Source organism: Vicia villosa, linkage group LG4 (genome assembly GCF_029867415.1).
Source record: "Vicia villosa cultivar HV-30 ecotype Madison, WI linkage group LG4, Vvil1.0, whole genome shotgun sequence".
Classification (NCBI taxonomy): domain Eukaryota; kingdom Viridiplantae; phylum Streptophyta; class Magnoliopsida; order Fabales; family Fabaceae; genus Vicia; species Vicia villosa.
The window spans coordinates 188,311,282-188,334,621 of record NC_081183.1 but is presented as its reverse complement, the minus strand read 5'-3'; the positions used below and the strand labels follow the sequence as shown (position 1 = coordinate 188,334,621).

The following is a 23,340-nucleotide window of genomic DNA, read 5'->3' as shown; positions in this document are numbered from 1 at the left end:
TAGCAAGGTTGCACAATATAATAATTACTTTTTAAAACAAAATTTAGGCACAATCTAACTCTAGAAAATTTTCAACATTTTGAAAATATATTTTTTTAATCATTTAATTTTATTAAAATTCATATAATATTAAATAGTGAAAAAAATAAAAATAGGACTATATTTTTGTTTTAAAAAAGTGTGGTATGAGAATCTGGTGTATGGTGCATAAGGAAGAGTTTTCTAACCAATATAGCATTGCGTTTCTTTTTGGGCCTAGAAGAATATGATTAGGATTTTTTCATGACAATTTCTTTATCACTTCCTGGGGTGAGAACCCCGGCTAGAAACCCCATAATATTCTTGATTTCGGAGATGTATCTCCGAAGTTATCTTTTTTCATATTTTCTTAAAAATTGGAGATACATTTTCGAAAATATCCATTTTTGGGTGTTTTCGAAAATGCATATCCGAAAACACCCATTTTCACATTTTCCATTATTTCGGAGATGCATCTCCGAAATATGCTATGAGTTTTTTTTCTTCAAAACAATGATTAATCTCATATTTTACATTAATCGATAAAATATAATAAAATCGAAAAAATATAACACGTAAATTAGAATAAAATACCAATATTATAAATACGAAAATAGTTGTACGGGTAAGTGCTCAGTGTCAAAATAATACAACACAAACACAAAAAAGTCAAGAATAAAACATAAATAGGCAACTGCTATTGAGTATGCCTAATCCTAACTCCCTGAGTACGCCATCGCACCGGCCGCGTCACTGACCATCCTCTCCACAATGGCAACTGCCTCTGGACTGCTCTGCTCAATGATACCTCTGTCAAATGCATCCTGCCCAAGCATCTGTATCCGCTGGCAAACCGACATGAGATCAGTGGCATGGTCATCCTCGGCCTGCTGATTCTCCAAGATCTCCTCGTATGCTGGCCTAGGTGGATCTTTGGGAGCGTCGGGTGTCATTAAAGGATGTGACACACGATAAAACCATGTGACGTACCCATCTACACAGTGCCAGGCTTGGGTGGCCACCATACGCCGATACTCCTCAGACACCAAATGATGCACCCAATCCTCAAATATAACAGTGAGGCCCACTCGGGTAACGGTGTAGGGAGCAGCCTCAAACGGTGACCTCGGTATCATCTGCACGCGTCCAAACTGTCTCATGCATCGCTCTGGCAGATACTTGACCATGGTGTTGGTCCCACATGTTAACCATCCAGAATATAATGCGATAGCAATCGAATGGACAACTTTTTCGAAAATGTATTTAAACTTTCAATAATAATACACTATTGTAAAAAAATCATTCTGAATATATTTTAATAGAATTAAACATTAGAAATAAAGTTAGTCCAAAAGGACCGAATATAATTTTGATAACTTTTCTTAGCTTCAGAATATTTAACGAAACATACAAAACTTAACAAGATTACAAAATTCAGATAAATACAATACTTCCTTTTATACATTTGAATTTTACAATTGGAACAAATTAATTCTTTAAATAAAATGTTGGAGATGCATAGAGATATTTTATCTGATTTTTTACTATTTCAAAAGTGTTTTGAACATATCAAAGGCTCAATAAAATTAGTCTATTTTCAAAGACTCAATCCAATCAAATCGCTCCATTAATTAGTAAAATGGTATACCTTTCCAGCAAAGCGTCGTACAAAAGCAGGGTTTCGTCTTTATCTCAAAATTGATGCTTATCAAATTACTTTCTATATTCTATAGTTGTAACACCCCAAATTCTACCCGAAATTATAATGCGGAAAATATCAGAGTATTTAAACAACAGATTAGAGTATCACCTATCAACTTAAAACTTCAACTTGTATGTAATTTAACAATGATACATAGCATTCGAATAACGTTCAACTATCAGCTTTATCTCAACTCAAACAGCTTGGAAGTATAATAAGTATTTCATATTATTCAACTTGGATTCAACGGTTATAATAAGAACGACTAAAAACATCGACAACATAGATATAACGATATAAACGACCCCCGAGTGCTACGTATCAGAGCGACACACCAACAGGACTCGATGAAGAAGCAAACTTCCACAGCTATACTTGAGTACCTGCCCATTTCCCATGGTAGGGGAAACATCAGCAGCAAGGGTGAGATATCAAACTATATAAATAGGATCATGATAAATCATATATTAGGTGAAGGATATAAATGAATCACCGTCTCACACCACATCAACATAAACAACACAAAGAACATCATCAATGAATAGTCATGATATCAACATATAATCATATTCAACAAGTCATCATTTAAGCATCATCAACAAGTTAACACATAGGCATCTTTATTATATATCAGAAATTAGGCATATTCGGTTAATCGCATTCACAAGTAATAATATCATCATTCTATTCATTAAATCACAAATTCACATCTTCACATAATCCCATCATTTAATAAGTCACAAAAATACAATCACTATATAGTCACAAAATATCACAACTATGAATCACATAAGACACATGGGACATGACTCATGTATATGCATGTGGTACCAATCGGAGCTTCAGCCTCTGTAGCCAATTGCCCAATTCAGAGGCACAAGGCATAAGCCTTCGTCACTAATTTTGCCAATTCAGGCCATCACTGAGTATGCATATGAAATGTGACTCGACAAACAAGACATACACAACATACTCATCACAATCACACGTCATCACTAGGCATACGCCTACGTCACTGATAATTAACAATTATTAGAGGTAATTCAACGTCACAATTAATCATTCATCTTCACATAGAAATAAACTCATCACGACATCATCATCATCATGTTTCGGTATATCACGGTAAACATATAACTTCACATATTAACAAAATCATCACAACAATCATCATTTATCATTTACTTCACAAAATATTCGTCACAAGACACACGCCCATATCATAATTATCACCGATCATAAAAGGTAATAACACTTCACACATAATATAACAACTTCATATAACAACGGAACAATTCCGACAATTCACCTAATCAACGGTCGATGCCATTAGCAAAATAATCACAAAGATATTCACAACAAATCACAATTTTCGGTCAATTCTCAAAATAATCCTAGTGTGCCAATTTATCAAGTAAACTGAATCAACCTCCAATTAACATTTAACTAAATTAGATATCATGTTAATTATCAAAACGATATCATTGGCACATCAATATATTATTTTCAACATAAATAGTCAATCAAAAACACAATTATGGTCAAATTCTCAAGATACCGTTATTTATCGATAAACCGAATAATTTATCCAAGTCTAAGTATTTTCCAATCAATTAGACTTACTGAAATTAACTCAACTATTAATTAAATCAACCAATTAACAATCCTATCATCTGAAGTTTCAATTCAATATTCTATTTCCAATCCAATTTCCAATTTACTACTTCATTTTCTATTCCAAAACCAACATTTTAATATAAAGGATACTCAAATCCACACTATTTTGGTCGGTTAGTAAAATAGCACAATTTCAACAAAATATCACCACCACATTAACCTACTAATTAAACTTAGCTACCACGTAAATTTTCATCAAATTCCGGACAACTAATTATACCGCTTACTTAAGCTATTTCGTTCAAACGAAACTGTTCTGAATTACATAGTTCTATTTAATGTGGTGTAGAAAACTAGTTCTGTTAATAGTATAATAAAGTAATATTGTATGTTTGGAGAACAAATGACTAACTAAGAACAAAATAAGGATTAAGAGAGATTAAGCAAGTGGGTGACACGACCAAGCATGCCTACCGTCCCCTTAGAACCGTGTCGGTCGTCCCAAGCACATGAGATGAGGCACTTGTTACTGTTCATTATTTGTTTCCAGATTTCTATCTATTCATACTCCATTATCACTATACTAACCTTCGTGTGTATATATATATATATATATATATATATATATATATATATATATATATATATATATATATATATATATATACACATGAAGTGATGGAACACAAAAAACAAAGACCAAGTAGTAATCAATATCAGATGAAAATATAGAATGAATCAAGTGAGTAGCTGCAGGACACCATCTAACTAGTACACCGGCGTGGCACCTCCAAGAACAGCATTATTGCCGGAAAAAATTTCATTTGCAATATCAAACAGAAAATAAAATTAACACACCCCACTGACAAATTTATACCTTAAACCCACATAAAATTCATCATATTCTCATTTAGGTAGTAAGAACCCCCTTACCTTGGATTGAGTGCAGCTTTAAGGAATTTGAATGGAGATTTTGAGAAAAATGACACTTAAAAGCAACATTTTGGGTCTCCTTCTTCTCCTCTTCACAACCCTACCCCCTTTCTATTCTTTCTTTTTCTCCTTCCTCGATTACTCCAATGCTCTATGCTTCCACTTTACCAAAATGACAAAAGGATATTACCACTTGGTTACCACCACATAGTAATGGGCCTAATAAAATATACCCTTAATACATAGTAACACCATTATTTAAGCCCAATATCATTTATACACTTCATGTAAAAATAATACTTCCACTTAAATTCTATTAAAATAAAATCCGATTATGTTAATATACCGAATTATTACTCAATGCCTCATATTTCCGGTCTAATCTTAATTACTCGGAAAATTCCCAAAACGCTAAACATTAACTCATTAATATTTTTAATACTAAAAATATTAAAATCTTCGATTAAATATCGATCCGCTATACCGAACTAATACCGACTAAGTCGTCCTAAAACGCGGAAATTTCAATAAACATCTCAATAAATAAATAATATTATTCTTAATATTATTCTTCCGACTATCCGACTAAAATCCGATTAATTAAATTCGGGGCGTTACAACTCTCCCCCACTTAAAATATTTTCGTCCTCGAAAATTCGCCCAACACAATCATCCCTAACATCACGTCCTCATCTGACTTTCTTATTCTCAAGTTGCGCTTGACAACACTCCGACTATTACTATTCCGATATATATGTATCTCAACTGGACTTGAATCCAAAACTCCTACGCCAATCTCACAGTTATCCTTGCAACATAATCGTTTCTAACTTGCTAACCATTTCAGCAATATCTTGGAACAACATCTTACGACGTAGCAACAATCTTCACTCGCTCATACTTGAGGATACAACATTTCCTCATCATCTCAACAACATACTCAACACCGATACACATATACGATTTTTATTTTACATACTCGGGTGTCATTCACTAACGAAGCATCAACAACAGCATTAATGCAACAACGACAAAATTATCATAATACCAATCAGATCACATAAATCGACTAATAACCACACAACTCATCCTTAACCAACGACTTACAAGAACATCCTATTACAATCAGCACTATTCACAAGAAAACACAATACATCTGGCACATCATGCTCCAACTGCGCAACTCTAATCATCCATCTTAATTAATCGTCCTTCATTAGAGTTTTTATCGACTTATATGATTCACAAGCTTCAACTAATTTTCAGACTTTCCTCAACATTCACCCATTAATGCACCATCGAGATAGTAAGATAAGTCTATAACATCCAATACAATTCAGTCTACAAGAGATTAAAGATGATCAAGTCCTCAATTAGTCAATAGAGACCCGACAATCATAATGGAGTATAACCATCATTACCAACTATAATAGTGTTCCTTTAGAAATTGAACTTATGTACCCAAAATACCATACTTCAACAACTTGCAAAACTATCCGAACCTGCTAACACTGACGTCTTGCAGCTACTTACTGAAACACCTCTGAAGATACATTAGAACAAAATTTCTTCACACCAATATCAACACTTCTTATCATTGAAATCATACTCATCTCTTTGCATTTCCGACTCTTACTCGCGATCCATAAGGTTTCAACAACTTTGACAGCTTCTACCACAGTTCCAATCACCTATCAATAATCCTACATCAAGGCCTACAACAATACTTCACTTAATTGTTGTTCCTTCGCCAACAGCTTACACAGGACTCTTACACAACAACATGCTCGGCTTAACTTTTTTTCGGACAATTGCGGCAATAACCGTTTATATACAACAGGCTTCACTTCTACTATATCCATAACACTTCTATAAGGTAGAGTATAGTCTGACCTCTTCGTAGGCTCAAACGGTACGCCAATCCGATACTCGAAGCTCAAGATACAATTCTCCGACGTTATCCGAAATACAAACATCAACATCATACTGCGATAATCCATATCTCTCAAACTCTTCAAATGACACACTTGATCTTAAAATTACTTCTCAACAAACTTTCGAATTGCTTCTTAAATTCACTCATCTCTGACGCTGACGTCCTGCGCGATACCAACGCACAAGTCCGTTTTCCAAGGACAAGCATAACCGTTAACTTCACCTCTTTCCAATACCATCTTGTCACAAATAAATCTACTTACAGTTGCGGCATCCATTCTTGTAGTAAAATTCACCTCGTTAATTATCTTTCCGACGCTTCAAATCGGATATCCGACAATCACTTATGCGAGTCCAACATAAAGTCCACCGCAACTTCATCATTCTATCACTTTTCCAACACCGGTACCTTTCACAAGGCTAATCGCACTGAAAACTTCACAGTTCATCCACAATGCTGAACACAACAACTTTCTAGATTCCATCTTCCAGGATTTATTCTTGGTACTTAACGGTTACCTCCCGAAACATCATGAGTTTGCACCATACTTGCGGATCAACAACTGCTACATTGTTCCTCATCCTTCGAAGAGTAAACGTCAACAATTCTTGATCATTCTCCTTCTACAGACGCTCCAAGCTTGTTAAACAACCAAAACCTTAAATCCATGTTAACAAGCTCCAACAGTACTTGCACTATCTCGTTAAGCACTACATTGCACCAACAACTTACGACTGAAACATATCGGAGGAGCAAAGCTTCTCCTCCACCTCGCTCAAACTACTTCCTGCAACAACAAAATAAGTACCAACAGTATTTCACACATGTGTCGCGTACTACAACATAAAACACTGACAGCATTCAACTGTCGCACAACTCAACTGACTCGACAACTTGGGCGGATGGACCGACCTGCTCTGATACCACTTATGTAACACCCCAAATTCTACCCGGAATTATAATGTAGAAAATATCAGAGTATTTAAAATTTCAAACAACAAATTGAAGTATCACATATCAACTTAAAACTTCAACTTGGAGGAGGCGAGGAAAGTTTATCTTCCATCCAAGAATTAGATGAGATTCAAGTTGAGAGACTGGTTCATAAGCGTCTTCTGCTTAAGTCCACAAGGAGAAAACTTCCATTCATGTGGATTCAAACCATGTGTTGCTAGCTTCCTAGCCCGAAGACAGACATGGAATTTTGGTCTTCAGTTTTTGATAGATATTACACTTATTTGTTGGGTCTATATGAAAAATGTCGATAGAGGGAGTCGTCGGAATTGCCCTATCATACTCGTAGAGCATCAACTTTTTTAAAATTCACTTAACCGACTCCCAAACTCATATTCATTTGCAATGACCACCTTATCCTTTCCTTTAAGGTTCATCATTATTAATTACCCCTTTTCTTAGAAATGAATAAAATACAGTGGCGACTTTGTGACTTTTTCAGCCGCAACTTGTGCCACATTTTTAAGTAAAGGCTCGTCCTATAGTTGGACGACCATCTGGAGCTTTTTTTTCTAGTTGCGGTGCGGCCAACCCTTGGCCGACTAGGTGAATATTGTTTTTTTTTTTTCATTTTTTATTTATTTTGAATTAATAAATAATATTTTTATATTATAAATATTAATAATTAATAATTTTAAAAATTGGACCAAACCGGTCGATTGGACCGATGAGATCGGAAACTGGAAGTGGATCAGATATGTTATTGAACCGGTGAGAACCGACTAAAAACCGGGTGTATATTTATCGGGTGAAAAATATCTAACAAATTTATATCTGTTCACAAACGGGTGTAAATACATGTTATATTACACCCTTTTTAAATAAAAAACGAGTGTAAAATTAAAAAAAAATTGTTTATACTTTTATTATATTATTAAAATAATAAATAAATATTATATTAAAATGAATTAATTATTAATATTTATAATTTAATAATTAATTAAGTGTGCTACTCTCAAAGTCTCAGGTTCGAATCCTGCTAAATTCAAATTGCGTATTAAAAAAACATATATTTATATTTATATTTAATCGGTTTTAGTCGGTTCTCACCGGTTCAATATCACATCAATTCTAACAATCACACCAGACCAATGACCCGTCTAGTTTCCGATCTCATCGGTCCAATTGACCGGTTCAGTCCAACTTCTAAAACACTAATTAAAATAATTAATTATTAATATTTATAATATAAAAATATTATTTATTAATTCAAAATAAATAAAAAATAAAAAAAAAAACACTCTTCACAGGGTCGGCCAAGGGTTGGCCGAACCGCAACTAGAAAAATAAATGCTTCAAATGATCGTCCAACTATTGGACGAACCTTTACTGAAAATGGTATATTGGTATTTTATTTCCAGCTTGTGGCATATTAGTGCATTCTTTCCATATATGTGGCATATTAGTAAAAAAATTAGAAAAAAACATAGCTCAAATATACAAGTTATCATAATGAACTTGGTATCATTGACAACCTTTAGGAAATATATACTTAGATTTTTTCATCTACAACATTCTCTTAAAAGTCTTCATTTTCCCTCTCTTCTAAATGGGCAAACAAAAAAAGAAAACTGTAAGATAACCTTCTAGAATGACCTCAACATGGCAACACAAATATTGAATCATAATCACAAGAACTTTCTTTTCATATACATTTAAATAACCTCCAAATTGAAATTTCCATCTTCTGTTTACTTCAAACACCACAAATTAAAATTACTCATATTGCCTCATAAAATAAAGATATAGAATTAACAAATCTTAGGAAGAAAAAAACTGCAACAACAGCTACAAACATATAACATTTAAAATCCAACAATATTGAACATCATAAGATTGTTTTACATACCCTCTTAAACTATAACAAAATATAACATAATATAATAAATAAAGTGATGAGGATGATGATGATGAAGCATGATTAATTATGGCCCTAAACGATAGGGTCCATCAGCCATGTAATGACCATCCATATAAAGAGCTGCACTCTGTGGATGCAGTCCATCCATCACCATAAACTGCATGTCTTCAGATGGTTTCCAGTGCCTCTTTCTTTGATTTATAAACCAGTTATTTATTTGCTTCTGATCCAAACCTGTTGATTCAGCCAATGCCACCTTCTCCGATTCCTAATAATCACAAATGCAACAAGAACCGATGTGTCTGATCACTATAAGCAAATATTCTATTTTTAGACTTACTGAAGAACTGATGTATCTGATCATGACGAGATACATTGGTTCTTCAGTGAGTCTGAAAAGGATAGTTATTAGAGGAGTAAGGGTTTGGACATTTGGAACTTACGGAAGGGTATGGCCATTTGTAGTGCAATTCCCACCAGTTGAGTAGTTTTTGTCTAGCTTCTTTAGGGAGTTTTCCTTTCTTTTTCTTCTTGGAAAGTTCTTGTTTAAGGCTACTTAAGTAACCACTGTATTTCTTCAGGAGATGGTTTTTCAGTTCACGGTCTTCGGCGCGAGGATCGATCTCGGGAACTTGATCGGTTTCTCCGCCACTGTTCTCTTGTTCTTCTTCTGATGAACCAACTCCTTCATTTTTATCATCTGCCTCAACAATAATCAATAGGTCAGGCAACTTTTTTTTTCTCAAAACAGAATTAAATTATATTGTAAGCAATCCTAAACTAATTAATTCACTCTCATAGAACACTTTTTGAGGAACTAAATATAAAAACTTCGTAATAGAAATTATGTATTTAAATCTTTGAGTTTTGAAAATTACTTTTCAAAATAAAAACTCTAAAATTTTATCTTTAGTTTTGTTCAAGTACACCAGAAAAATCTTATATTACGTGAAAATTGAAACTAAAAGTAATTTATATATAAGATTTATATTTTTCATTTCAAAATATATATATATATATATATATATATATATATATATATATATATATATATATATATATATATATTTTTCAAATGACAAAATTGTGACAGATACCTATACAACAATATTTGACTTGAGGTCGATTTAACAAACATCCATAGAAGATACTCTTTCTTGTACAATGGAAGAAGAAAAATATAAAAGAGTAAAAAAAGATAGCAATAGAAAGAAATATAGAAAAAATTAAACCAAATATATAGCCTCATTTTTTAAAGTAAAAAATGTAATGTTTATATTAAGTATAAACAAAAACTCATTTAATAAGTCTCCTTAAGCCTCCTGAGTTAGTAGCTGACAAGCCACCTGAATTACTAGTTATATATAAACATTCGATATTAGATGTAAGAGTACCCCGAAATTTCACTCATTCATCTTTTAAAATATAATAGTTAAACTATTTGATTTATGTTAGAATTTTTTATTTAATAAATGAATATGCATAATTTCACCATTTATAAATAAACAATATTATATCCGATTGCTCTTACACAACTATCAATCAAGATAGTTTAACAATAATTTTTGTAAAAATTATTATACTTTCTTATAATAAAAATTTACTTTTTAAATACATTAAATAAACAATGTGTTTCGGGCTATTCACAAGGCCTGAAAAAGTAACAAGTTACTACACGAGGGACAAGTAGACTTTCTTTTTCCACGTCACGGGTCATAAAATATCTCTCACATGCTTATCCCCACTTCAATCCAACAACTAAATCTCACGCCGTTTCACACGCGTGTAGTTATTGGGCATTCCCCCAAATTAAAGAGAAAACTCGACACTTCACATATATTCTAATCATTTCTCTTTCAAACTTCACTTTTCACTCTTTACGTTGAAGTATTAACTTTACACATCAGTCTCCTCTCCACCATATCGAAAATCGTGAATTATCGTATCAGACTTAAAAATACACTTGTTTTGATTTAACTCTAGTTCCAATACAAAACACAATACATCTTAACTATATATGAAATATACATCAAAACACAATTCTAACCAGTGCCCTCATGGCAATGGTTAAGACTTTAAAATAGTAAATTTATCTCGGTAATCTGCGTATTTAATACCTTGAAAATTGAAATATTAAAATTTCTATAAAATATTTTCTTTTTTAGGAATGCTTAACCATTACCCTGAGGGCACTGGTTAGCAAGACCCCAAGCCTCAAAGTCTAAACCTAACTTAACATTTATACTATAAAATAGAATTTCCATTAAGTTTCTCGGATGGTGAATAACTTTAATCTAAAAAACATAAATGAAAATTCTATTTTATAGTCCAAATGTTGAATCACATTCGGACATTGATCCTTGTTGTACAACCACGTCACTATAACTTAATTTTTTTTTACAGAAATTTAACCGAAAAGACCAAATAAAATAATATAAGTAAAATTAAAGAACTAATTTATAATATTTTTTTGTTAAAAAGCTAAAGCGAAACATAAAATAAAATTAAGAGTGAATTATAAACTAAATATGCTTAAAGATAAAAACCAATGAAATATTTAAGACCGATTAACTCTAGTTTCAGTACAAAACACAGTATATTTGAATTATATATGAATTAAATAGATTGAATATTCAATTTATGTAAAAAAGTTTCTTATAATAAAGATAAAAACCAGAGTGATATTTAAGACTGAAAGGACTACAACTATGTGTGTTTGTCTTTGCAGCACAAAACCCAATGAATCCTTTGAAACTGTTAAACACATACTTAGAATCGGTTTTAGTCAGTAAAATATTGATTAACAAACAAACCCTAGGAGAATAATTTTGTCAGAAACTCAGTCAGTTCCTAGCTTGGGAAAAATAAGCCCAGCAGCATAAAAACACCAACGTGTGTATTTCGATTTTACCAAACAATAAAAAATGAATTTAACTATAAAAAATTCATCTACAATCGTGAAGAATGAACAGTGTAACCTCTAAAAGGACACTTACCAAAAAAGAAAAGAAAAACCTATTTTTTTTAAAAACATTTTCTTCAAAAATAAAATAAAATAAAATAAAGATAAGAATCTAGGATAGTAGAGATTAGGGTTCTGTAGATGAAGAAAGAAATATCATAAATTTTCTCTCTGGGTCCCTTTTTCTGCTCCCACGATTTGAAAGCATGTGAGATTTTTGGTCAAAATTTTCTGCATCTCTTCAGAAACACTTGAGTTTACGAATTTCAAGAACTTCACAACCCCTCACTCACACATTTATTCATACCTAGAAGCTAGTACTCCATAATCCACAATTAATTAATTAATCACTTAATTTCAGTGAAGTTAATTAATTAATTAATTAATTACTATAATATTAATATTAATAATAAAAAGATTACTCACCTGGGAAGATCCTAAGGGGTCCATTACAAAGCATATTTAGCTGAGTTTCAATTCTTCTCATGAAATCCATAGCTTCTTGTATTGGCCTTGTTAATTCTTCTCTATACTTCACAAGCATATCATAATATGCTTCCTATTAAAAAAACACACACACACAAAATATTTTTATAAATCTATATATTTTATTTTATATATAAAAAAATATTATCAAAATAATTACCATGAATTGGTCTAGTTCTGGATCTTTTGAAGATTCTCTTGAGTTAACTGAAGATCTTTGTCTTGCTTCAAACTCTTGCCTTGCTTCCACCATACGAGCCACCACTTCAGGTGGTGCTCCAATCTACACATATTAAAAAATAATTAATATATATCTATATATATAAAAAATAAAAAATTAGGTATATATATGTTTGATTAAATTATTATGATGATGAGAATCTTAGATTAAATTATTTTAAAAAATAATAATAATGATTGATAATAGTGAGTGACCTTTTGACAATCCATGTAAGCTTGTAAGAGACTAGAGTATTGAGGATGAGCAATGATTTTTGCTTTTATAGCTTCAGCTTCATTAGAGCTACTAGGACTTCCTCCTCCACCACCACTTTGTTGATGATGATTCATAATTGTTTGTGGAATAATATTTGTTCTCATTAAATTAGGGTAATGAAAAATTGAAGTATGAAGTTGTGAAGAACTATTAGATTCAGTTTTCACAGCACTTTGTTGATGATGATGATGATGATGTACTTGTTCTGACTGAAAACAATTTTCTGATGCTCTTGATTGAAGATGAAAGGAGTTGTTGTTCATTGGAATCTGGTTATACAAGAAATTTGGCCTAGAAGATTGATTTTGATTTGGATTTGGATTTGGATTATTAGTGTATTCTTCCATTTAACAACTCTATAAATAAATACTCAAACCCTAATTTGGAAAGGTTAAGAAATTGATTGAAACCCTAGAGAGAAAACATGGTTGAGATTGTTTATATATATAATGAATACTATGAATGTTAAGGACAAGAAAACATAACACAAGTGTGGTTTTGTGTGTGTTGAAAGGGTTCAAGAGGTTGGGAAAGTTTTAGGATGGTGAAGGTGTAGATTTTGGGGCATTGACAGGGTGGAGAAGATAGAAACCAGCAAAACCTTCACATGATGTGTTGTACGGAGAGAGAAAGAGAGAGATGGCTTTGTTCAAACCGGCAATGTCTTGGAGATAGGGGTGGTTGACAAGACTATGTTTTGTTGATGGAAATAAATGAATATACATATTTAAATATTATAAAAAGTTAAGTGTAATACCTAAAATTATTCGAGATGATAAGTGATTTCTATCAATTTAATTAGATGTTTTAGGTTTGAACTCAATTATATCAATTTGGTAATTTAACTTCTCTTATGAATAGTTTTACTCTCTAAAACATATTAAAACATATTCGTTCCGGTTTTAATTATAAACAAATAATTTTTTTTAAGTTTATTGAGTAGTGAATGTATCTGATCTATAAGATCAGATACATTGATTATTCAATGATCTAAAAAAAGAATATTTACTTATAATTCAGGACGGAGGAATATTTCAAACACATTCACGAGATTGACACAACAATAAAAAAAAAAAGTTTCAGTGCAGATATCTGAGACGGACACAAATACATGTATGATTTTTTTTCAAAAATCTTAATCTTACATGAGTTTTATTGTCTATTGTGATCTTATACGGTTGCGGCGCAAAAACTATATAATTTTTAAAATAAAAAGTTAAGTGTAGAGTAGGTTTATTTTTTTATATTTTTGCTTTATTTGTTAAAGTTAATTTTCTTTGCTTATCTCCGTAGTTTGTCCCCCTAATTGATTTCCCTTTTTGGGTTCTTGATCAATTGTTTATTACATGGTTCAAACGAAAAACTGTTGAGTGGTGTCATGTGTAGATTTGTATATTATTAATTGTGATTATAATATGTATTGAATTTAATTATACAAACAAGCTCTCACTTTCCAATAAGATTTATTATTTTTAATGTCAACAATCAAGTATTTTGTCTTTAACAACAATTATTTTAGTTTTTCTTTAGTGAAGTGCAAAGTACTTTTTTAATGGCCAATTTTATCATACAATAGGATTTGATGGGTGGTTCATGACATTTATTTACCATTTAATGAAATGATCCATTAAATTTAATCGTGAAATGTAAGTTTATAGGTCAATAAGAAGCGTTCAAGAAGAAGTGTTCAAGAAGACAAAATAGATTGCGAGTCTGTTTGGTAACACACAAAAAGTAGCTTTTAGCTTTTAGCTTTTCAGCTCGTATCAATAAAAAAGCTCTGTTTGGTAACTGTCATTTAGCTTGTAGCTTGTAGCTTTTTTACTAGCTTTTGGCTTTTTTCTCAAAAGCTAATTGAAGTAGCTTTTTAGCTTTTAGCTTTTAGCTTGTTATCTTTTCTTCCATTTGTACCCTTAGTATTTTATTAAAAACTCATTTTTACCCTTTATATTTTATTGTGATTTAAATTAAATTAATTGTGTTTTAATTGAGGAAATAAGAAAGGTTAGTCATTATACTAATATGTGTTTCACGATAAAATCATCTTCCATTTTGTTCATTGGTAGTTATCAGTCATCCTTTCTCTATTCTCATTCTCCATTCTCATTCTCTAAATCATCCGGGTATCTTCATATCTCTTAAACTGATTATACTTCAATATATTGTTGTTTGAAATATTGTTACGGTATGTGATTGTTTATTTTTTTTTTTGTAAAATAGTTGTTTGAATCATGATTTGTAGAAAAACCCTAAATCCCAATTTTATATTTTTATTACTAATGATGAATAGGTGAAATTATATGGTTTACAACATATTGATTTATTGATTTATTTGCTTGAATGAGAGTGAGGTGTTTTGGATGTATTGAGATTTTGTTGTGACTTGCTTGTAGTTTTTTTTTTTTAATTCCTGTAACCCAAAAACACTAATATTTTTTATTGTGTGTTGTTAAATTTATAAGATGGATTCAAGTAAAGATAAAATGGAAGCAACCAAATTTAAATGGACAACTGAGAATGAAAAGATATTTTGTGACATTTGTATCAAGTTTATTAGAAAGAACGGGCGTGGATCATTTAAATGGAAGGAGATTAGCAAAGAGTTTGAAGTTGCCACCAACATTAGATGTTTAGAAAAATCTTTAAAGAATAAATTTGATTTTATGAAAAGCGACTGGCGCATTTGGAAGTTTCTAAAGTTTGGTAAAACTGGCCTAGGATGGGATCCTGTTACAGGAAAGCTTAGTTGTTCAAATGAGTGGTGGGATAGAAAAATTAAGGTTAGTTTTTTACAAAAAATATTTGTAGTTAATGTAAAATTAAAATAATTTAATATAAGATCTTAAGGTTAATGGTTAACTTTTATTTGTGTGTAGGAGAAACCTGAGGCTAAAAAATTTCGTAATAAATCAATAGATCCTTCAATTGAGGAATACTGGAATCAACTTTTTGATGATAGTTATGCAAGCGGCGAAGAAGTTGTTGCCCCCTCTGTGAATCCCGATTTTGTGGAACCTGTAGAACATTTTAATGGCGGGGAAGAGGATAAAGAAAGTGATGGAGAAGACAACCATCATTATGAAAGTGATGGAGGAGAACATGTTTATGCAGAATACAGACGACATGCCTCCCAATTAGAAAACTTGTTCCGTGAAGAAAATTCTTTTTGGCCTGATTATTTGAATGAGGTAGGTGGCACTCAAGTATCGGTACAGGGTGTTAGAGGCACCCAAGTACCAAGCCAAAGTATTGGAGATACACAACCAAACCAAGGTATTGGAGATACACAAGTACCAAGTCAAGTTGAAGGTACCAATAGAGTTGAACAAACACAAAGCATGGCTAACAAACCTATTAAGGTAAATCGTAAAAGAAAATATACAGGGGGGGCAGCAAAGCTAGGATGTCAAATTGAAACGTTAATATCCCAATCTCATAAGGCATTGGAAATAATGCAATTTGATGGTGATACAAGTAAACAAGTTAATGGAAGCTCTACCATTGCTACAACAATGTCTATTATAAATCGGATGGTTATGGAAGGTGTTTTGGAAAAGGGTAGTGAATTATGGTGCTTTGCTGCTTGTTTGGTTGAGAATGAAACAAGAAGGGAGATTTTTTTAAACATGGAGGATGATGAGTCTAGAAAAATTTGGCTAACATACATGCATTCCAAAGAAAAATAAATTTGTAATCTGTTTTTTAAGTTTATGGAGTTTGTGCTTATAGTTATATTGAATTCTGTTTTATTACATTCAGATTTTATTATAAGAATGATTTGATTATTAGAATGTTTTTTGGTATGGTTTTATTAGATTGATTTTGATTTGGTTTTATTATAATGATTTTTGATTCGTTTCATTTGTGTCTTGTTTATTAGAATGATTTGGTTTTATTGAATATATTTTTTATTATAATGATATTGATTTGGTTTTATTATATTGCAATTTTTAGATATTACTATAAATATATTGAATATCTTTGTTTATTAGTAGGCATATCATGGATTTTGAAAGAGAGAAAAAGAGAAAAAAAATATGCACTTTATTGGAATATAAGATCAAATGCATTAAGTGCAATTGCTGCATATTACTATAAATATATTTACAAGGAACCGTGTATGACTTCCGTTCAAAGAGGACAAGATTGGATGAATGAGATATTGAATGGACACCCTGTTCGATGTATGAATGCCTTTAGAATGGACTCAAACTTATTTATACAGTTGTGTGAAGATTTACAAACAAAATATGGGTTACAGCCAAGTAAGAGAATGACAGTTGTAGAGAAGGTGGGCATATTTGTATATACACTTGCTATGGACGCTTCAAATAGAGACGTTAGAGAGCGGTTTCTACATTCCGGTGAGACTATTAGTAGAGTATTTCACGAAGTTTTGGAAGCAGTTAGTGGTAGAAGTAAAGGCTATAGAGGTCTAGCACATGATATTATAAGACCAAAGGATCCAACTTTTCAATGTGTACCACCTCATATTGCTAATGATGAGCGGTACATGCCTTATTTTAAGGTAAACAAAAATTTGTGAGTGTGTGTGCATTATATATATATATATATATATATATATATATATATATATATATATATATATATATATATATATATATATATATATATATATATATATATATATATATATATATTATTTATCATGATTGATACTTACTTATCTACTTTTTAATAGGATTGTATTGGATGTATTGATGGTACTCATATAGCTGCATGTATTCCCGAGGCTGATCAAATGCGTTATAGAAGTCGAAAAGGAATTCCCACCTTCAATGTCATGGCTTGTTGTGATTTTGATATGTGTTTCACATTTATATCTGTTGGATGGGAAGGATCAGCACATGACACTCGCGTTTTTCTTCATGCCATCAACACACCTGCGTTAAATTTTCCAAAGCCTCCTGAAGGTATTATTATACTCATGTATTTCTACAACATTTTTTTTAAATAATTTTATTTTATTTATTATTATTATTTTCATTTTAACAGGTAGATATTATTTAGTCGACAAGGGATACCCTGATAGAGAAGGATATCTGGTGCCTTATCCCAAGATAAGGTATCATCAATCTTAATTTGAACATGAGCCCCCAAATAATGCTCAAGAAGTATTCAACCGCACACATTCATCTCTTAGAAGTTGTAAAGAAAGATCATTTGGAGTGTTGAAGAAAAGATGGAAAATACTTAATAAAATGCCGCAGTTTAGTGTTAAGACCCAAATTGATGTTATAATAGCTGCTTTTGCATTGCATAATTATATTAGGGCCAACTCACAAGATGATGCGATGTTTAATGTTCTTGAGCAACATCCAAATTATGTACCTCATGATGAATTTCGAGATACTGCTGATAATTCTCAAGCTAGTGAAAGACTGGAGGGGGGTCACGGAGATCTAATAAGATGAAAGAAATTCGTAATAGTATTGCAGCTTTACTGTGGAATGTTAGACAATAAACTTGATTTTATTATTATTATTAAAAACTAATGTAATTGAATTGAAAATTACAATATGATTACTTTAGTTATTTTGTTAAATTAAATTACAAAATTTATATGTTTACTATATATATATATATATATATATATATATATATATATATATATATATATATATATATATATATATATATATATATATATATATATATATATATATATATATATATTTTTGTATTATGATTAATTTTATAATATTTAAAATATTTTACATGTGATTATTAATGCGTTTATTTTTATTGAATAAAAATTAATAAAAGTTATTTTTATTGATACTCGCATTTATTTTTTGAATGTCCTTTTATGTCATTATGCATTTATCAGCTAATGCAAAAGCTAATTTACCAAACACTCAAATTAGCTTATCAGCTACCAGTCATCAGCTATCAGCTACCAGTCATCAGCTACCAGCTACCAGCTATCAGTCATCAGCTACCAGCTAGTTTATCAGCTATCAGCTAGTTTTACCAAACAGAGCCTGCTTGTGTTCAAGACTTGAGATTGAATATTTCATCAAGGTATCTCGAGTATCAATTAACTTGTCTATATAATTAGATGCTCAAAGAAATTTCATCTCATTTGTTCTTAAGGTTCACAAACTTTTCTTTTGCATACTCTTTCATTTCATGGTTTTTCAAAGTGAAAAAAAAATCAAATTTTCCACTATAATAATCAGTTAGCATAATAAGCCAACTAGTTGCATTTTAGTTATGTTTTGAATGTTTTTGAAATTTCAATATAGTGTAATCGGTTGACAAAATATGCAAATCAAATACACCAGTTCATTTTTGAAATTTTTTTAACGTAGCAAAGAGTATAATCAGTTGACATAACTATGCAATCAATTACACCCGTAGAACTTTTGAAAAATTATGAATTTTTACATACCTCTTTATTACATTGATTCCATACATTTTTCAGAATCATTGCCACTTGAATCATGTTATTTCTAAACATTGCCATTGCTTTGGAGAGGTATCATCAACACTATCTAATTGTATTATATTTGAATTGTTTATTGGAAGAGAAGATCAATCTTTATAGAGACATTGATTCAAAGTGCAACAACTTACTTCAAATATCTTTTAAAAAGTATGTATTGATCACAAAGTGTTAGTGATCATTTGTATCAAATTAAAAGAGATATGCTTCCTTTTGTGTGTTGTAAAATCAGAAGGTAGTGTGTCTTCTTGATTGTAATAGAAAGTTAAAAGAGTTTTAGAGGTAGACTGTAATGGTTTCTAACATAATGAAATCTCACATGGAGTGTGAGGGGACTAGAGTACTCTTGTTTGGAAAGAGGAACTAGGATATATTGTTGTGTTCTTTATTTTATTTTATTGCTTTTTATAATTATGCACTTTATCATCATAACTGTTCCAGAAAAATAAGAACAAGGTGTCATCACTCAAAATTGAGAAAAGGCTAAAATACTAAAATATCTGGTTCACTCCCTCTTAGATTACACTCTAAACTTACATTTGGCATCAGAGGATGTTATAGGCAACTTTCTCCTTAAATCCAAAGAATGGATTTTGTAAATCTGGTTTTTAGAGATGATGGTAGTAACAACAAAACCTCATTTATTCTGTGGTGAATATTATGATTTTTGAAAGATATATATGCAAGCACATCTTGAAGCACAAGGAGAAGAAGTGTGCGATGCAACAGAAAATGATATGTTCGTTCCTATGAGTGTTATAAATGGGGATGGTACACCCAAGACCAAAAGTTCTTGGGATGAAGATGATAAGAAAAAACTTATCTATGACAAGAAAGCGAAGAAATTGCTCCAAGCATCCCTAAGCATTGATGAATTCTTCCTTGTCTCTCAATGCAAAACAACGAAGGAAATATGGGGCTACGTTAGAAGTCACTCTTGGAGGAACTGTGAAAGTGAAAAGGTCAAAATTGAACATGCTATCTCAAGAGTATGAAATGTTTAAGATGTCATGCGAAGAGTCAATTGTTAACTTGCGGAAAAGATTTTTGCACTTGACAAACTACTTATCGGCGCTTGGTAAGAGTTTATATAATGATGTACTTAATCTTAAAATTCTTAGATATTTAACCAGGAGATGGTAACTGAAAGTGACATCGATATCTAAAAAAAAGCCTATCCAAAATGACGTCTGCGACATTGTTCGAAAAATTTCAAGAGCACTCTTCTTGTAAAAAGACTTAGCGAATTTCTCCAAAATGATAAAAAAAATTGAAGTTTCGGTTAAAGGAGGAAATTTCTCAAGAATAAGAAGACATATACTTCAAACCATAATTTTACATGATTTGAATGTGGAAATAAAGGACATGTGTGTGAGTAAAATAACCTCTCTTATATATTTTGAATGTGTGATTGTAATACCCTTTGTTAGATGTTTGGAAGGAACTTGGTCTTCAGAACTTATGCCAAAAGTCAGATCTTGAGAGTCTTCAGAAGATCCTTTATCAGAGTCACAATCAGAAGCAATGACTTGTATTATGTTAGAAGTACAATCAAAAGAGCGTTATAGATCATGATTAATCTTTGTAAAGCACGATTCGTATCTTCCTATGGTCAAAGTGTGTTGATTTCAGAAACTGATGACTTCACATGCCATACTATCAGAGTCATAACCTGGAATCAAAAGCTACACACTAGACAAAAACCATAAGGGAACAAAATTGTCCCCTAAGATATCATGAATTTTTATCATCAAAACTAAAGGCCAAATGCAGATCCAAATCTAGTTCTTACATGGATGTCATATTTGGAGAAGCATAGATTATTCTTAGGTTTAAATTAGGTTTTCTAATAGGCTTGAGGGAACAATTGCGTTAGAATACATAGCCATATCATTTTAATATATGTATGTTGATAGATTTTTGAGACAATTTGTATGATAAGTAAGTCGGCTAGATTAATACTAATTACAAACTCCTTCAATATAAATATTAAGTTTAAGCTTTCAAATATTTAGCACTCATCAAGACTAATATCAAATAATCTAGTTCCCCCCGGTGAGGTGCATGTTCTATATTAGTAAGATTTGATGGGATACATGAAATATAAAATTGCTAACTTATTGGTTTTAACTAAACTAAACTAATTATAATAAAATTAGATACGTATAGAAGCGAAAATTGGGAACACTTTATATAATGGACTTGAATAAGAAGTTATTCACCCCACTAATAATAATCTATATTTATATTAGATACAATTGGAAGGAGTTCCTACATAAATAACTGAGTTTTGTATAATCATCCTACCACTAACTTAAAACTAAGTGAAGTACAAATCTCAATCCACTAGAAAATCTTCCAACGAGATTTCTGGAATCAAATGGTGAGGTATATTTGATTTGAGTAAAACAATGAGAGCATATTTAATTAAAGACCTAATTGAATAAGTTTTATTAATGATGCTTATATCTTCACTAATTTTCAAATGTAGATTACCATGTCAAAAAAAAACGTCAAACAACATTTTGCAATCTACCTTGACAAGGAAAAAATGTCAAGGACCAATTAGTGAACAGAAGACTCCAAGTTGTGCTCGTAATACTGAAAGAGATGCTTATAAGAAGCATATTAATTACTCCTTAAAAACTTCCTAAATCATGCTGGCTACCATGAACTCTCAATTTCAAAAGCAACATGAGAATTTGGCAATGCTCGATATGATCTAACACCTAAATATGCTACATTAAAAGCAACCTAGGCATGACAGATTTGAAGTTTCTAAATCTATTTTCAAGGCAAGTTAGGTGAGGGAGCCCTGTAGATCCTTATGTACTCAAGATGATTGGGTAAGTAGAGAACCTTGAAAGATTGAGTTTTCCCCTCAAGAAAAATCTCGTGAATGATTTGATCTTGCAACCGATTATAGAGAACTTCATTCATTTTCATTAATTTAAATATGAATGAATTAGTCAAATTCGGAAGTTGTTGTGAACGTTTGAAGATGTTAGATTGTGTCATTTTTACAATGAGGTGAATATATGTGCACACATGTTAGTCAATATTGGTTGAAGTCTTAGGCCTGATTTTGCTTCTTTTTCTTCGGCCCCTAATAGTTTATTGAGTCTTTTAAAGGATGACAATAGAGGTCTAAAGATCGTAAGATTGGTGTGTGTGTGTGTGTGTGTGTGTGTGTGTGTGTGTGTGTGTGTGTGTGTGTGTGTGTGTGTAACTTTAATTTGTTGTTTGGGCTTAGGCCCTCTCTTTTGCTAAAAAAATATGAATGATATGGACAAAACCTTGCTAGAACTAATATGCATGTTGAGAACTGTTGAGTAGAATCTGAATTCAAAAGAGAAGAACATTCTAATGGTCAATAATGAAAAGAATCATATCAAATGGATTAACAATAATGGTAGTAAATGGAATGGAAAGGAAGTTTCAAGGCCTAAACTTGATGCTTATACTTTGAAGACTAAAAGATGTATAACTAAGGAGAGAACTTTCTTCTACTGCGATAAGATCAAACATTGGAAGAGAAACTACTGAAAATACTTGGTAGATAAAAATAATGAAGTAGAGACTTCAAATTCAGGTTTTTTCATTATAAAAATAAATTTATCTACTTCTGCGTCATGGGCATTGGTTAATGGATGTGTTTCTAACATTTGTACTAATGTGTAAGGGCTAAAAACGAGCTGATAATTGGCAAAAGGTAAAGTTGATCTACGAGTTGACAAAATGTTGATGCTTTAGCCATAGGAACTTATGTATTGAATTTACCTAGTGGTTTATTAGTTCACTTAAAGAGCCCTATTATGTACCTGCAATTAACAGGAATATTATTTT

At 31.4% G+C, this 23,340-nt stretch overlaps 1 protein-coding gene, 1 long non-coding RNA gene and 1 pseudogene across 2 annotated transcripts; 1 reads left to right on the top strand and 2 right to left on the bottom strand.

Moving 5' to 3' along the window:
- Window positions 1-1,829: 1,829 nt before the first annotated feature.
- Window positions 1,830-4,437, bottom strand: LOC131600572 (uncharacterized). The gene is made up of 2 exons (XR_009283203.1): window positions 4,271-4,437; window positions 1,830-2,103 (listed from the first exon to the last, which is right to left on the bottom strand). It is a non-coding gene; the product is annotated as an uncharacterized LOC131600572 (long non-coding RNA).
- A 4,421-nt stretch (window positions 4,438-8,858) lies between these two features.
- LOC131596435 (homeotic protein knotted-1-like) lies at window positions 8,859-13,718 on the bottom strand. Its single transcript, XM_058869081.1, has 5 exons — window positions 12,965-13,718; window positions 12,690-12,812; window positions 12,470-12,602; window positions 9,525-9,781; window positions 8,859-9,349 (listed from the first exon to the last, which is right to left on the bottom strand). The coding sequence occupies exons 1-5, from the start codon at window positions 13,370-13,372 to the stop codon at window positions 9,146-9,148; spliced, it is 1,125 nt and encodes a 374-aa protein (XP_058725064.1). The 5' UTR covers window positions 13,373-13,718; the 3' UTR covers window positions 8,859-9,145.
- Window positions 13,719-17,145: 3,427 nt separating this feature from the next.
- LOC131598550 (protein ALP1-like) lies at window positions 17,146-21,777 on the top strand (annotated as a pseudogene).
- Window positions 21,778-23,340: the final 1,563 nt, after the last annotated feature.